At 44.9% G+C, this 15173-nt stretch overlaps 1 protein-coding gene across 1 annotated transcript in view; it reads left to right on the top strand.

The window, feature by feature from the left end:
- The window catches only part of SHROOM4 (shroom family member 4), a gene marked incomplete at its 3' end in the record, with an annotated part of 215754 nt that extends 204962 nt beyond the window's left edge, over positions 1-10792 (top strand). Inside the window, exons 6-9 of the mRNA XM_082864970.1 lie at positions 283-1083; positions 5682-5862; positions 9339-9608; positions 10523-10792. Coding sequence (XP_082721096.1) covers positions 283-1083; positions 5682-5862; positions 9339-9608; positions 10523-10792 — 1522 coding nt within the window. The remainder of the gene's footprint in view (positions 1-282; positions 1084-5681; positions 5863-9338; positions 9609-10522) is intronic.
- Between the last annotated feature and the right edge of the window lie 4381 nt (positions 10793-15173).

Raw genomic sequence — 15173 nt, 5'->3', positions numbered from 1 at the left:
GATACAAAATCAGGACAATAATAATAGCTACTTCCTATGGTTATTGTGAGCATTAAATAAGTTAAGACATGGAAAGCACTTAAAACAGTGTCTGGCACTTAGTATGCACTCAGTAAGTGTTAGCTATCAGTATTATATAGCATATATTATTATTACTACACTTACTACCTATATTATATTGTTTTGCGGCTGTTTTAAATTTTACATAAATGATGTTATCCAAAATTATGGGACCATCTGCAACGTGCTTGCTTTATACAACCTTTATCTGCTGTTTTGCAGGGAAATGGCTCATTCCAAGGCTAGCTTTTCATGGGCAACCCCCTTCCATCCTTGCTTTGAGAACCCAGCACTGGACTTGTCAAGCTACCGAGCAATCTCTTCTCTTGACCTCCTTGGAGACTTCAAGCACTCCTCAAAAAAACCAGAGGAAACCTCCGTTTATGAAGAGGAGAGCTCCCTAGCCTCCATGCCCCGCCCACTGCGGGGCCGGGCCTTCTCAGAGAGCCACATCAGCTTGGATCCTCAGAGCTCCCGGGCCTGGGGGCAGCATAGGAAGGAGCTCTTTACCAAAGTTGTTGAGATCCAGCCAGATCCTCTGGGTGCCAGGAAGAAGGCCTTTCCTCCTCCTCGCCCTCCTCCTCCCAACTGGGAGAAGTACAGGCTCTTTCGTGCAGCCCAGCAGCAGCAGCAACAGCAGCAGAAGCAGCAAAAGCAGCAGCGAGAGGAGGAGGAAGAGGAGGAGGAAGAGGAAGAAGAGGAAGAGGGGGTGGAGGAGGAGGGGGAGGAGGAAGAGCTGCCACCCCAGTATTTCAGTTCAGAAACCACTGGTTCCAGTGCCCTCAATCCTGAGGAGGTCCTGGAGCAGCCCCAACCCCTGGGCTTTGGCCACCTGGAGGCTTCAAGGCAGGGCTCACAAAGCCTTCCAGCAGAGCAAGAGTCCTTTGCTCTCCATTCCAGCAATTTCCTGCCTCCAGTAAGGGGCCATTTGGGATCTCAAGCTGAGAAGGCTCTGCCCCCTTGCTATTATGGCATTGGTGGGCTTTGGAGAACATCAGAGCAGGAGACCACTGATTCCCCCAAGTAAGTGCTTATGAAAGACGTTAGGTCCCTGAAGAGGTGGCAGCATGAGTTTGAATTCCACCTTCACCATTTGCCAGCTGTGTGACCTTGGGCTGGTCAATTAAACTATTTCCAGCCTCAGTTTTCTCACCTGGAAAATGGGCATGATGATACATGGTGGTTGTGAATATGAGGATAATCCACGTAAAAGACATAGCCCCATACTTAGCACATAGTAGGTACTCAGTAAATGTCATTGGTGTTCTTATCCCTAAATATCACTATCAAGGTACTATATTTATTTTTTTCTAGTTTGTCTTTAAGGTATGCATCAGTGTCTGGCCCCTGAGCAATAAGGCATTAAACCGTTATTGCCTTGTGGCCTTTTCCAGAAGCCTGGCTCAGGTCCTTTTCTGCCTTTTCTGCTGCTTGCTCTCTAGAACAAGAGGCCAGCTCACAACCTGACCTGCCTCTGCTCTAGGACCTGTCTGAGCTTCTAAACTCTTCCCCCACCCCCAGCATCAAAGGTGTTCCTGGGGTTGGATGCTTTATGCCCTGACCATTCCTTACAACAGCCAAAGGCATTCTTTTCATCTTCCACTTTCTCCATCACCCCCACCCTTGTTTCCTCTGCCTCTTTGCATTTGCTTCAGTGGGCAAATGGTAGTACCAAAAGTGGTAGTTGACAGGGTCAGCTGTCTGGGCAGAGAGGCTGCAGAAGGAGTGTACTCTGGCCACAGAACTGTTCCCTTCACTGTGCCAATGCTCATTGGCGTGCCCCACAATGTGTGGTTGTCCTCTTTGCTCCAAAACAAAAGAGCTTTGGCTTTTGGCTCTGCCAATCCTCCTGCAGAGAGCTCCACGGACTCTCTGCTGGGGATGGGGATGAGGGGCAGGTGTCTATCCTTTCAGTGCTTCCTTTAAATACCTTTACAGAAGGAACTTGCCTGAGACTTGTTGCTATTAGAAGTACCTTGTTATTGTGTCTTTTACTGATGGACAAATCCATTACTTGGCTATCTGGAGCTAGTTGACAAGTTTTCCAGCCTAAGGTGCCACAGGCACAGCACTTACAGGGCCTGGCTCCCAGACACTATGAGAATTTGTCAGATCCCTAGTGGCTGCTTCTCAAGCTGCCCATCTAGCTGGGGGGTATTCTTATTGTAATTAGAAAACATTTGTGGAAAGTGACTGTGGATTGTTACCTATCACAGCAGAGAGAAGAGAAGGCAACCTAGCACATAGTAGGCACTTAATATTTCTGAAGAAAGAATGAATAAATGAATGAATGATCACGTATTAAGCATTCGATATGTGTCAGACACTGCTAGCCATTTTATATCTATTATTTCATTGAATTCTCCCAACAGCCCTATGGGCCATTATTATCCCCATTTGACAGATGTGGAAACTAAAGCTGAGTAAAATAAGGGACTACCTAACTCAGAATTACACAGAAAAGACTCAAAGCCAGATCTTACTCCAAAATCTATGCTTCTTTTGCCATCCTAGGCAGGCTCTCTTAGGGAGATCTGGTTCCTGCAGTAGCCAGGCCTTTACTTAGACCTCCTGTCCCCTAGAAGGCAATGTGTACCAGAGGTAGTAGTTACAGGCCCCAGGCTTACCCCTTTCAGCCTCCTAGTCCTTCCTCCTTTATGTACCTCCATTCATCTTGGCACCTTGTCCAGAGAGAAGGAAATTGCTATTACTAGAGATCTTGTAACTTGTTGCACAGATTTGTTTTTTCTTAATGACTATGGGATGCAAGGGGAAACATTTGTTTGCATACAAGCCTGGCTTGTGGCTGCAAAAAGTCAATTATAGATGCTTCTTTGAGTGATGGAAATTTAAGGAAAAACATCATTCCCGACATAGCTAATATTTTTTGCCTCTTTACTATGTGCCAAGCATTGTTCTAAGCACATTTGTTTATTGACTGATTTAATCTTCACAACAAGCCTATGAAATAGATACCATTAGTTTCCTACAGTTTTTAGATGAGAAAAGTGAGGCACAGGGATATAAATTAAGTTGCAGAAGATCACAGGTAGCCAGAACCCAGATAGTCTGGCTCACTGTGCCAACTACATCACCCCAGGATCTCTGGGCTCCTCAAGAAGATCCTATTCCAGACCCTCAGAGAGCACAGGGTTCTACCCAGCAGGAAGTGCCTTTAAGGTTTTGTAAGGGAAAGTAGTGTTAAGGGCAAGTAGATGTGTAATATTTTGAATCTAAAATGCAAAAAAAAAAAGACATCCTAATTTCAGCCACGTTAAACTAGAGTCTGTAACCCACATACTCTTTAGTTACAAAATGTCAGGATACATGTAGAAGCAGGTGAGTGGAATTATTGAGCATTGGTTAAATCTGATAACTCTGATTCAATTACAGGTATAGTTTGCTTTATGGACTCTATGCATTTTCTCTCAGTGCTCTGGAGAAGGAATCTTATTTTTGCAACAAAGTTCATTATCAAGGTCAAATTATGTTCTCATAGATCTCCTATAACCTCTGCCCTATTAATGGAGAGTATGAGGAAAGGAGCCCTAGAACACAGTGCCTGATATGATACACTATAATATAGTACAGGGCCATGTCTGCTAGGGAACTGAGTCTCTAATTAGCACATCCTTTTTCAAAATTTTTCTCCAGTTTTATTGAGATATAATTGACAGATAGCCACATCCTTTTTTTAAAAAAAATTCTGTGCTTTCTTTCAGTACTTTCTAACTTTCAACTCGCACACATGCCCCTAAATATTTTTCTTATAGGTAGGAATTCCCTAAATTCATACATTTATATTTCCTCCAGAATGTTCTCTCTTCTCTGCTAACATAGATACAGTCCAGCCAGAAAATTCCTTACATGCAGGGTTTTATGTGATGTCAAGTTGACCCTTTGGCAGTATAGTATAGTGGCTAAAAGCACAGATTCTGGAGTTAGGTCACCTAGGTCTAAATCACGGGTCTGCCATTTACTGTCGTGATCCCGGGAAAGTCACTTTACCTCTCAGTGCCTCATGTTCCTTATCCATAAAATGATTGTCATGAGCATTACATTTTATGTCTATATTTACACACACACACACACACACACACACACACACACACACACACACACACACACACACATATATATCTTAGTACAGCTCCTGGGCATAGTAAGCACTATGTGAATGTTAGCTAGTAGTGCTCTTTTATCAGTGCTATCAGCTTAAAAACCTACATGTAAAATGAATACCTAGGATGAGCAATATTGGCATGCCCAAATTTCTTTTGTGTGATGAATTAGGAGACAGCATAGCATGAATCAGTAAATAGCTGTGGAGCCTTTTACCCATTATTTTTGACCTTTATCTAAGAGCTGCAAATAGCTGCAGAAATGACTAATGAGTTTCTCCTATTTTTCCTTTCAAACAGCTAGAAGTTAGTGAAGGGGCAGTGACACAGACAGGTGGAGGGTAGGGATGGCTGGTAGGCAACAAGAACATAGTGGGGGTGGGTCTCCCCTTTACATAAATCATAGGTGGAATTATTTGCCTCTCCATCACTGAACCCTAACATTGAAGCATTTCATTTCTTTCCTCACATCAGACCAGAAGCTTTGATGGCAGAAGAGCCCAAACCTAAGCCAGCATGGAGCCAGAGCTACTTCTTTCCTGAGGAGAAGTTCTCTTTCATGGGCTGGGGCTCCGAGAAGCAGCACCTCAACCCCGCAGCCTTCAGTGAACCCAAGACAACAGGGTCTGCTGTTACACTTGTCAAGCCCCTGGGCACCACTGGTTCCATTTCCCCCCATTTCATTCTGCAACCATGGAGGAGGCTGGGACCATTGGGGATATGCCAGAAGTTGAGAGGTGTTATCCCTTCTCAGGCCAAAGGCCTGCCCCACCTCAGGCAATCTCAGAAGAGCTCATGAGAGATGTGGTGGGCTGTAAAAAGTCTCTGGCAGGGGTGCTAAACTCATCCTCCAACACGGTGACCACTGCTGAGGTCATAGGTGACCTCTTTGCTATGGGAGAGATGCAGTGGAGGGGTTATTTCAAGCAGGAGTGGCACCACCAGGAAAGGTGAAATGATGAGTGTGTCCAGGAAAGCCATGGAGTGCCTTTATAAGCAAGCAGACTAGATAGAGCCAGGTTGGGCTGGCATCCAGGATGGGTAGGATGGAGCCCAACAGCCTTAGAGGACAAATAGCTAAGGTCTCAGACATGTCCCTACCACCTAGCCCCTCCCGTGGGATCCGTATACTGGGACCCTGAACCAAGGGGACTCATTGATGATCAGAAGCCTGGAACTTTAGGGGCCTTCTAGTTTTTTCTGGATTTTATTGGGGTGTTAATGACCAAACCCATTGATCTCTAAAGAAGTCCCCCCAGCTGTGGAAGTCAGGGATGTAGAAATAGCCTTCTAAGTTCTTAAAGTTGGCCTTGACTTGGTTTCTAGAGAGCCTTCACATGGCCTGTTTATGTTTGAACAGTGCCTCCCCATCCATTATTTCCTTATTTTATAACTCCTTGGTGAAGCAGGGTCCCATTTTATAAATGAGGAAATTAGGAAGCAGAAAGGTCAGCAGGCTGTCAACAGAGGTGCTCAAATGGTCATTTTTTGTTTCCACAGACAAGAGTTTCAGCACTTCTCACCTCCCCACGGTGCCCCAGGGATCCCTACCTCTTATTCAGCTTATTACAATATTTCTGTGGCCAAAGCAGAGCTGCTGAACAAGTTGAAAGACCAACCCGAGATGGCAGAGATTGGCCTGGGAGAGGAGGAAATTGACCACGAACTGGCTCAAAAAAAGGTGAAGTTTTTGGCATGCCTTAGAGATTTACTGCATTTAGCTTGAGTGTGTCTGGAGGTTGACCTGCCCTCTACACAATCCAGAGTATCTTGGTACATTCCTGTATTTTCAATATGGAAATCAAATAGCCTGTCTAGGTTTCTCACAAATGCAACTGCAGTCTCTTTTTGATCCAGTCAATAATAGTAATAATATTATAGTAATCATCATCATCATCATCACAGTGTCTCTCAAATCCTAAAACCAACTCTATAAGATAGACGTTACTGTCTTCTTTTTACCAGTTGAGAGGACCAGATTGCCCAGGGTTAGAGACTAAGTGTTGATCCAGGACTCAAAGTCAAGACTCTCTGACTTTCTGCTCTGAAATAAGCCAGCCTTGTAAGTAACTCGCTACCCAAGGCACATCAGAGTTTTTGCCAGTGAGTGCTAACCAATGGCAGCCATTGATTTTATTCTGTGTAACTTTCAAAGAGAGAGCAGACTGGCCAAGAAAGAAAAGGAAAAATTATAGGCCAGTCAACTTTAATATTTATTTGCAAGAATAGTCAATCATCTCTTAAAAGTACTAAAATAGACAAATGGAGATGATGTTGTTCTGAAGCCTCCCCTTTCTTCCTCTAAGTACCACTAGCCTGGGTTTCTAATCAAATTCCTGGAATCACTTTGCCCTCCCTGCACTTACCCCTTTTATTTCATAAGCAAATAGGGTTTCCACGGCAACCTCAAAGACCCAATTTACCACTTTGTAGACATCGGAACTCAATGCAAATTGCTCTTCTGCCCATATTTCTTATTCAGGACATGACCTGTACAAAAGCTCAAGGCCATTTGCAAGAGACCCCCACCACTTTCCAGTCTGAAGCAAAATGTCAAGGAAAGAATAGGAAGCATGGTGGCATCAAAGTTTTATTGATCCAGGTGCCTGCTTCCTTGGATTCCATGTTTCCTAAATATGACAGGGCTGCTCCTGGCTCACTCAGGATTTTTTTATTAGGAGCAAACCTAATAAATGTCTGATGAGGAGAAAAGAGACATGATCAGAAATGGCAAAACACAGAACAGCAGATAGTGACTTGAAGTGATTGTGGGTGGGCTAAGACAGTTTTTGTCTCTGAGGAAAATAGGTGAGGAAGGTCACCAATTTGTAATATCCCAGAAAAGCCACTCAGCTCTAGCTGGGTCTGTGATGACTCCACAGCTGTATCCACTACCCTTTCCCCAGAGTTGAAGTTCAGGTTATAAAGCCCCAGTGCTGAGAAACAAAGGGCTCTGTCCACTTTCTTCCTTCCAGATCTATGGGACCTAAGAGCTGGGGGTAGGTAGGTGATTTTCCAAGTTGATCATTTGGCCCCCAGCCCTCCCTTGCCCCTGGCACTGAGTTTTGTTTGGGAAAGCAGAGGGTGCGGATATAACTGGGAGCTTCTTGGCATCTAATTGTGTTGCCTCATTCATATCATTGATCCTTAATTTCCAGTGGGTTTTGGAAATTTCCCTAAATGTAAACCTATTACACTTTACACTAAGATAATGGTGAGCTCCTGACTTTTGACCAGTTCTGAATTATGACACCTGGCCCAGACCCAGAGCAGGCTCTCTTGTCCTTTGTCACCTCGGACATGTCTAAATAAAGGACGAGAAAAGAACATACTCTACATAACTACAAGCTTATGCTCCCAGAGTGCCTGAGCAGGAATAGTAATAAAACACTGAAGCATACTTCCTATATAGAAGACACTATTCTAAGCATGTAGTATGTATTAAGTCATTTCATTCTCATAACAACACTATGAGGTAAGTAATATTGTTACCCCATCTTTTAGATGGTGAAATTGAGGCACAGAGAGGTTGAGTAACTTGCTCAAGTTTACACCATTACTTTGTGGCAGAGCTGGGGTTCAAACCCAGGTAGTCTGGCACTAGAGTCCATGCCATTGACCATAATGCAATACTGACTGCAAAGGCTGGGAGCAACCTGGGACAGGTCTATTCTTGTCAGGACCTTGCAGCTAGACAGGTATCCATTAGCTCAGAGTGCCAGGTGGTGGTGGTGGTGGTGGTACTAGTAGTAGTAATAGTAGAAGTAGTAGTAGTAACAGCATCAATAAACATATATTGAGCACTTAATGTGCCACGCACAATACTAAGTACTTTACTTCTATTATCATATCTAACCCTCACAACAACGGACGGTTGGTGGGGGGCACTTCTTCAATTTACGGATGAGGAAACAGAAGTCTCAGTGGGATTGGGTATCTTGCCCAAGGTCACACAGTTTGGAGGATGTGGAATTGGAATCCAGGCATCTCTGACTCTAAAACTCCACTCTACCACACTACCTTCCTGTGAGTGCAGTCCCACAACTGGTTACACCTATAGGGGAGACAAATCAGAAGACACAAGCAGTCCTTCCCTTGAGAAACTTACAGTCAGTAGTGGGAGAGGGATCAGATGCACACACAGGAAACAGAAAGTGAACAACCTCAAATTACACTCAATGTTCTCATTCTAAAAGACTGGAGAGTTTAGAAAAGAAAAAGATCATTGAGAGAGGAGTTATGGGGGCAGGGGCTTCCAGCAGGGAGGGTAGGGGCAAAGCTGGGCTCTGAAGAAAGAATGGGAATAGCCAAAGTGAAGGAAGAGATAAAGAGCTGGCAGAACTGCATAAGCAAATCAGGAATATAAGAATGAGTGTTGTGAACACAGCATGAGGGGCTACTCCTCAGAGGTTCTGAGGAGTGAGATTAGAATGGTAGGGTGAGGCCAGACTGAATCATAATCATAGCAGCTGCTTTTATTGAGCACTTAGTCTGTGCTAAACCCTTGGCATGCATTATCTCATTGAACCCTTATTACAATTCAGTGAAGTAGGTACTGCAGTTACCCCATTCTGCCAGATAAAGAAAGCAAAACTCCATACAGAAATTCACCTAAGGTCACACAGCTAGGAAGTGGCAGAGCTAGCAGTCAAACCTAGTCATTGTGACTCCAGGACTCACACTTTTATCCAAAAGGCCTCAAGAGCCAAGCTGAGTGGTGGAAGATCTAGCACAGTGTCATCAACATCAGAGGTACTGAAAGGGATTGAAGGAGAATGAATGAAGTAATAGGCAAACACTTGATGGCAGTGCTTTTCTTACCTATGCTCTCACAAGCATTTCTGTTTATTAGATAGCCTCAGCAAGTATTTAGTAAGTTACATTTGGCAAACGAGAATTAGCCAATGGGTACCACTCATCTAATGCCTAGAAGTTTGGTGGTGACAGAGATTCCTAGCAGATCTGAAGAGATGGGAAAGAAGGTGCCTGTCCAGAAAACCGGAATTGCTCACGACTTGCTCAGGTTTCCTTTGTTTCCAGTGACTAGGGTAGAGCCCGCCTTCGGTTATTTAGATCTCTAAACAGCGGTTCCAGGGACAGATCCATTTCTGTCAGTCCCCATTCTCATCCTTTGCTTCTCCTGTTTATTTCTCCTAGGTTCAGCTCATCGAAAGCATTGGCAGAAAACTTTCTGTCCTGCAGGAGGCCCAGCGAGGATTGCTGGAGGACATCACTGCCAATTCTGCCCTTGGGGAGGAGGTGGAGACCAACCTAAAAGCTGTCTGCAAATCCAATGAGTTTGAAAAATACCGTTTGTTTATTGGGGACCTGGACAAAGTAGTCAACCTGTTGCTGTCACTCTCTGGTCGACTGGCCCGTGTGGAAAATGCTCTCAACAGCATCGATTCAGAGGCCAACCAGGAGAAGGTAGGGTTGAGGTCTCCAGGGTGTGGATGGAGGGAAGTGCCATCTGCTTCTTCCCAGGGATCCCTCTTTCAAGTTTGGCTAGTCTGGAGGCAGCAGAGCATAGTGTGAAGAGTATGGGCACTGGCTTTTAAGTGGAAATTCTGACTTTACCACTAAGTAACTGTGTGATTGTGGGCAATTCACTTAACCTCGCTCTGTCTCCATCCCTTCAAAAATAGGGTAAACACACTACCTACCTCATGGGGTTGTGAAACTTAAATTGGATAATCCATGTTAATGACTTAAAACATAGCCTGGAACAAGATAAACACTAAATCATTGCTAGTTGCCAGTAGTAGTAGTAGTAATAGTAGCAAGTAGTTGAGATTGGGAGTCTGTCAATTTCATAGGTTGGGACACTCTGCATAATTCCTGAACCCAAATGGCATTGCCTTTTTCTATCCAGTGGTTCTTGGATACAAATTTGAACCCACAGTGAAAGGCACATATGCTTGTGTATACACACATGGATACATACACACACACACACACACACACACACTCACACAGAGACACACACTGTTTTGAAAGTATCGTCACAGCGATGTTTTTTTTTTACCAGATGGAAGGTGTACGAGCTGGCTTTGTCAGAGCCTTCCCCCACCCCAATCCCAGTGGTGGTCCACAGATTAACAACAGTTTAGAGATAGAAAGAGGTGATTGCTCATCCCCCATCCAGAATTGCTGTCATGTTTATCCTCCCCTTGCTACAGGAAAGAAAGGCTTTTGCATGAAGGTGGACTTCAGGGCAAGAAATCTAGGACTGATCACTGAGCAGAGGGGCTAGTGGCTTTGTGGGAGCATCACTGGTGGAGCACTGGGTCGGGCAGATGACTGGTCATTGGGATAGCCTTATTGGTCTTCTACTTCCCCAGTTGGTGCTGATAGAGAAGAAGCAGCAGCTGACAGGGCAGTTGGCAGATGCCAAGGAGCTGAAGGAGCACATGGAGCGCCGGGAGAAGCTGGTGTTTGGTATGGTCTCCCGCTATCTGCCTCAGGACCAGCTCCAAGATTACCAGCACTTTGTGAAGATGAAATCTGCTCTCATCATTGAACAGCGAGAGCTGGAAGAGAAGATCAAGCTCGGGGAAGAGCAACTCAAATGTCTCAGGGAGAGCCTACTCCTGGGGCCCAGTAATTTCTAATTCCACCAGCAGACTGCCTGCACCATCCCTGCCCCGCCATAATGGGAAGCGCTTTCAATCCTTGTTAGCACTTTGTTAGCAGGTAGATAACAGTTAGTTAGCAGTTTGTTCCATATTCTCTACCCTGGACGTCTCTCACTACCCCTTAACCTAGCAGTGTTCCCAACCAGCTAAGAGGACCTGGGGAGGCACCAAGCTTCTACCCAAGGGAGTAGAAGCAAGAAGCAGGCGCTGCAGCAAAGTGTGATCATACAACCACACTCTCCTTCTCACAGTTTGCATGGCCAAGCATTCACCACACACAGGACCAACAAAATGCCTTCATTATCCTTTGTACTAGGACACCAGGAACATCATGTACTCAGCCCCACACACACACACCATCATCAGCCTTTGAAGTCTCAGAGAGAAGTTGCCTGTGCAGCTCCACTCTTCCCCAGGGCTCGTGGCCCAGCCATTTCCCACAGAGATCTGGCTGTCTTGAGGGCATTCACCTACCACCAGCTTCAGGGCCTCACCCCAGCTTTGCAGTAGGGAGCACAAAAGGAGAAATGACATTTAACAGAATGTGAGCAGAGGTTGGGAATCACCTGATGCCCTGCTAGAAGGAGCTATGCTTAAACAAACTGGCTCTACCCCTGCCTTCCCCATTACCTAGCTGAGGGGGAGGAAGACTACCTTCAGCCCCAGGTAGTGTGGCCCTCATCCTGTCCTAAGACTTTGGCCTACCACTTCCTGTTTCATCTTGCCTTTTCACTGCTGGGAGTTACAGGTGCCTACCCTAAGGGCTTCACACTATGGGCCATGAATAGTTCTACTAAAGCTAACTTCTGGATACATGTTTTATTATTGGGGGGAGGGGGTTGTTGTTATATTTTAAATGGCCTTTTGATTTTATTTATTTTTATGTCTTGATGGTTTTTTTCTGTTTTTTAACTAATAAGGTAAGAAGAGGGGAGTTGGAGAGGGAAAAGTTAGCCCAGAAGGAAAGCATTTTCTGCAGATCAGCCTGAATTCACCATGGCTAGGTAAGCAAGTGCCAAGGCCTTGAATTCTTCCCACCATAGCTAACAAGTGTCTAAGGAAGGAGTTCTCACTTCGAATTCAGTTTCCCCACTATGGCCTGGCCATATACTTCCCTTGAAGTCTGGATGACCATGAGCTTAGAGTTCCCCAACAGGCTTCAACTGCTTCTTATTTTTTCTTGAAACCAAAGAAATCTGAAAGGGACAAAGGTTCACCCATTTCTCTACCATTTCCAAGCTAAGGAAGGCGTAGAGGTGACCTCAGGAAGAGCTCCTCTATCTAATTGTTTTCTTATCCTGTGGCCTGGCTCTAGTAGCCGAAATTCATGGTAGCTGGAAGCTTCAGCCAGGGCCAGCCCGCCAGAGCAAGTTATAATCCAGCCAGGATCTTAGGCACACAAATAATGAATGCTGCTGCTGTGGCCACCCGGTAGCCAGTTTCTATCCTGGAAAAGCCCTCAGGTGGGTGATGGCAGGAAGGGAGTTGTGGCCAAATGCTGCCCTGTTACCCAGCTCAGTCTTCTGTTCCTTGCTAACTGGGGCCCATGCTTGGTATTGCACAGCCCTGTGCAGCCAACCCGGCATTGCCATCGCTTCTAGTTACTGCTCAGTTCCTCAGGGTCCTTGGAGGTTAACTGTAGCAGCAGGGGTGCCTCATTCAACCAAAGAATTTGCCAAGGAACTTTGCTGCTGCTACAAATACTGGTTGCTAGCTTCCGTTTCCTCTTCATTGTATTTGGAAACAATGGAAGAATCTTGGCCAGCAGGGTGTCCTGTGGGGAGGGGTGCCCTGAGTATGCTCAGTACACTGCTGCTGTCAGAACCACTGTTAAAATGTCAACCTGCCATTCTCCCATCAAGTGGAGGATTCTACTCTGTTCAGGAAGGCTGATGGCTTATAAAGGGCTAGGTTTACCCAAGCCAAGGTTGCATGAGATGGGGGAATGCTTTGAATAGAGGCTGTGGTTGCCATCTTTTTTTTTTTTTTTCTGTAAACAGGCTCTTTAACAGTGAGCAGGCAGAGATGTCCTGTATTGGGGAGGATGAGGCCAATGTAGCCCAACATTCTAATATTTTTTTTTTTGCCAGAACAGCTTTTTGGGAATATAGCCCAGGGAAAAAAGTGGCCACTTACCTGGACACCATGACCATGGTCTGGGCTTTTCTAGTCAGCATTAGAATGATTGTATCTTAAGTTTATCAGACTAAAAGTACTATTAACTTTGTTATTTGTGTCCCTTATCCCACCTCCAATTATTCTAAAGTTAGGATCAGAGTACAAGAATGCTCATTTTCACACGGAGTTTCCAAAGCACTTAATACTGTATTGAGCAGTGAAGCTTGGCAGACAAAGGTGAACTACCAGACAGGCACAGATGCCCCACAATGCTGACGTGGCAGGCGCATCATGAGTGATAGCACTGCAAAGCCGCCGGTATTACCTGAGATGCAGTATCTCTTGCCCGTTCTCATTTCCTGTGCTCAGCCCTCCACCAAGGCCTGCCAGGGAGTAGCAGTTTGGAAGGCAGGGCAAGGGATTTCCCCGTACAGGCCACAGTGGGTAATGTGTAAGCACAGTGGTTGAAATTTAGAGAGGAATCAGTGTAAGGGGCTCTGGGTAATTGAGTCTCCTTGAGTCCCACCAGCTGCAGACTCAGCCAGGGTAGAGCAGTAAATGCTCAAGGGGAAGCCAAGAAAAAGGACAGAAACACTGAAAAAAAAAGCCCTAGAAAGTGAGAGACTGGAAGCTGAGGAACAGAGAGGGTGAAAAGATGAAAAGCCTCTTTCAAGGCCAGATTCAGGTTCTGTTTTCCATTTCACCTCATGTGCCAAAAAGCTGCCGAGGGGCACCGGAGCCACAGCCTTAACCCCAGCCTCCCTAAAGGTGCTGCTCTGCCAGTAGCAGGCCCCAAATGGAGGAAGCTGGGCACATTTCTGGCCACTTTCTCCTGTCTGAAGCTTGATGTCTCCCTCTGTCTTTGCCAAAGGAATTGTCTATGCCAATAATATTTCTGTAACAGCGTATTGTATTCTTTGAATATTAGTAGGTCTTTAGAGGGGGGTGGGGCAAGGGGCAATTTCTATAGAGAAAGAACCAGTGTTTGTTGTACAAATGTTGGGGGGTCATCTATCCCATGTGAAGCTATTAGTTTTCTGAATCTTATTGTTTCTGCGTTTATGTCCTCCACCACTCCCTTCTTGGCTGACATTGATATGCCTGCCAGATTGTCATCGAGGGTCATACTTCAATAAAAGGTGCTAAGGACAAAAAAAAAAATTATCTCACGTGTTTTGACTAAGGTCATGGAAATTCCCTAATATTCTGCTGAAAAGTATTGGAAAGGAATTTGGTCACCTATCCATAGTCCTTCATAGGTAACCGTATGATCAGAGCCTTACCCACATCCCTAAACCCTTACGCTGGCCCCTCAGGGATAGCATTGATGCTACACCATTCATTATTCCCAGTACAGTAACTGAGAATTCAGGAAGAGTCAACAATAGGCATGATCTCAGGTGTAGACCTCAGCAGTATACAGAGCCCAGTTCTGGAGTCTATCCTGATCAGAGGTGAGCCACTTTCTAGACCTCCTCCAATCTTGAGTTCTCTCTACTAGTATCATCTGACTTCTACCTGATAGTTCAGTCTCACACCTTTACTCTTAGTCACTGATCAGCTTTCCAAGATAACCTCAAGATTTAGACCCAAATATCCTCCAGGCAGCTCCTCTGACCCTGAAAATCTTACTTGCCCCCCCATCCATACATTATTGATATCCCAACTGATCTCCTCCTATTCCAGATATCCAGTGCAGTAGAGTAGAAAGAGCCCAGTTTGGGTATTAGAGTGAACTGTGTTCAAATCCTGATTCTGCAACTTACTTCTTATTCTATGAATCTGGTTTATTTGCTCAACTTCTGAGTTCACTTTCTTATCTGTAAAATGGAAACAATAATATGTATCTTTCTTACAAGACTGTTGTGGCTTAAAAATAATAAATGATAGCCACCAGCTATATACTAAGAGGTTGTTTGTTAGAAAGGCAGAATCAATCCCAGGCTCCACTCGAAACTCAATGATAATAGTCTGCATTTTAACTAGACTCCCAGGAGATTCATGTGCATATTAGAAGTTGAGAAGCACCAGCTTATCACAAATAGGCTCAGTACATAGTAACCATCATTTGAGTCCTGATTTACTCAGTTCATTCTTTTCCAACCCAGACACATTCTTGCTCTTCTCACATTGCTCACAACTACCTGCCTAAATGAGTTTAGCAAGGTCTCAGGATACAAGGCTGATATATAAAATCACTTCTGTTTCTATACACTAGCAATTAACAATCTGAAAACAA

This window comes from Leucopleurus acutus (assembly GCF_964270905.1).
Source record: "Leucopleurus acutus genome assembly, chromosome: X".
NCBI lineage: Eukaryota > Metazoa > Chordata > Mammalia > Artiodactyla > Delphinidae > Leucopleurus > Leucopleurus acutus.
The sequence above is the reverse complement of the archived record's forward strand: the minus strand, read 5'-3'. Positions and strand labels throughout refer to the sequence as shown.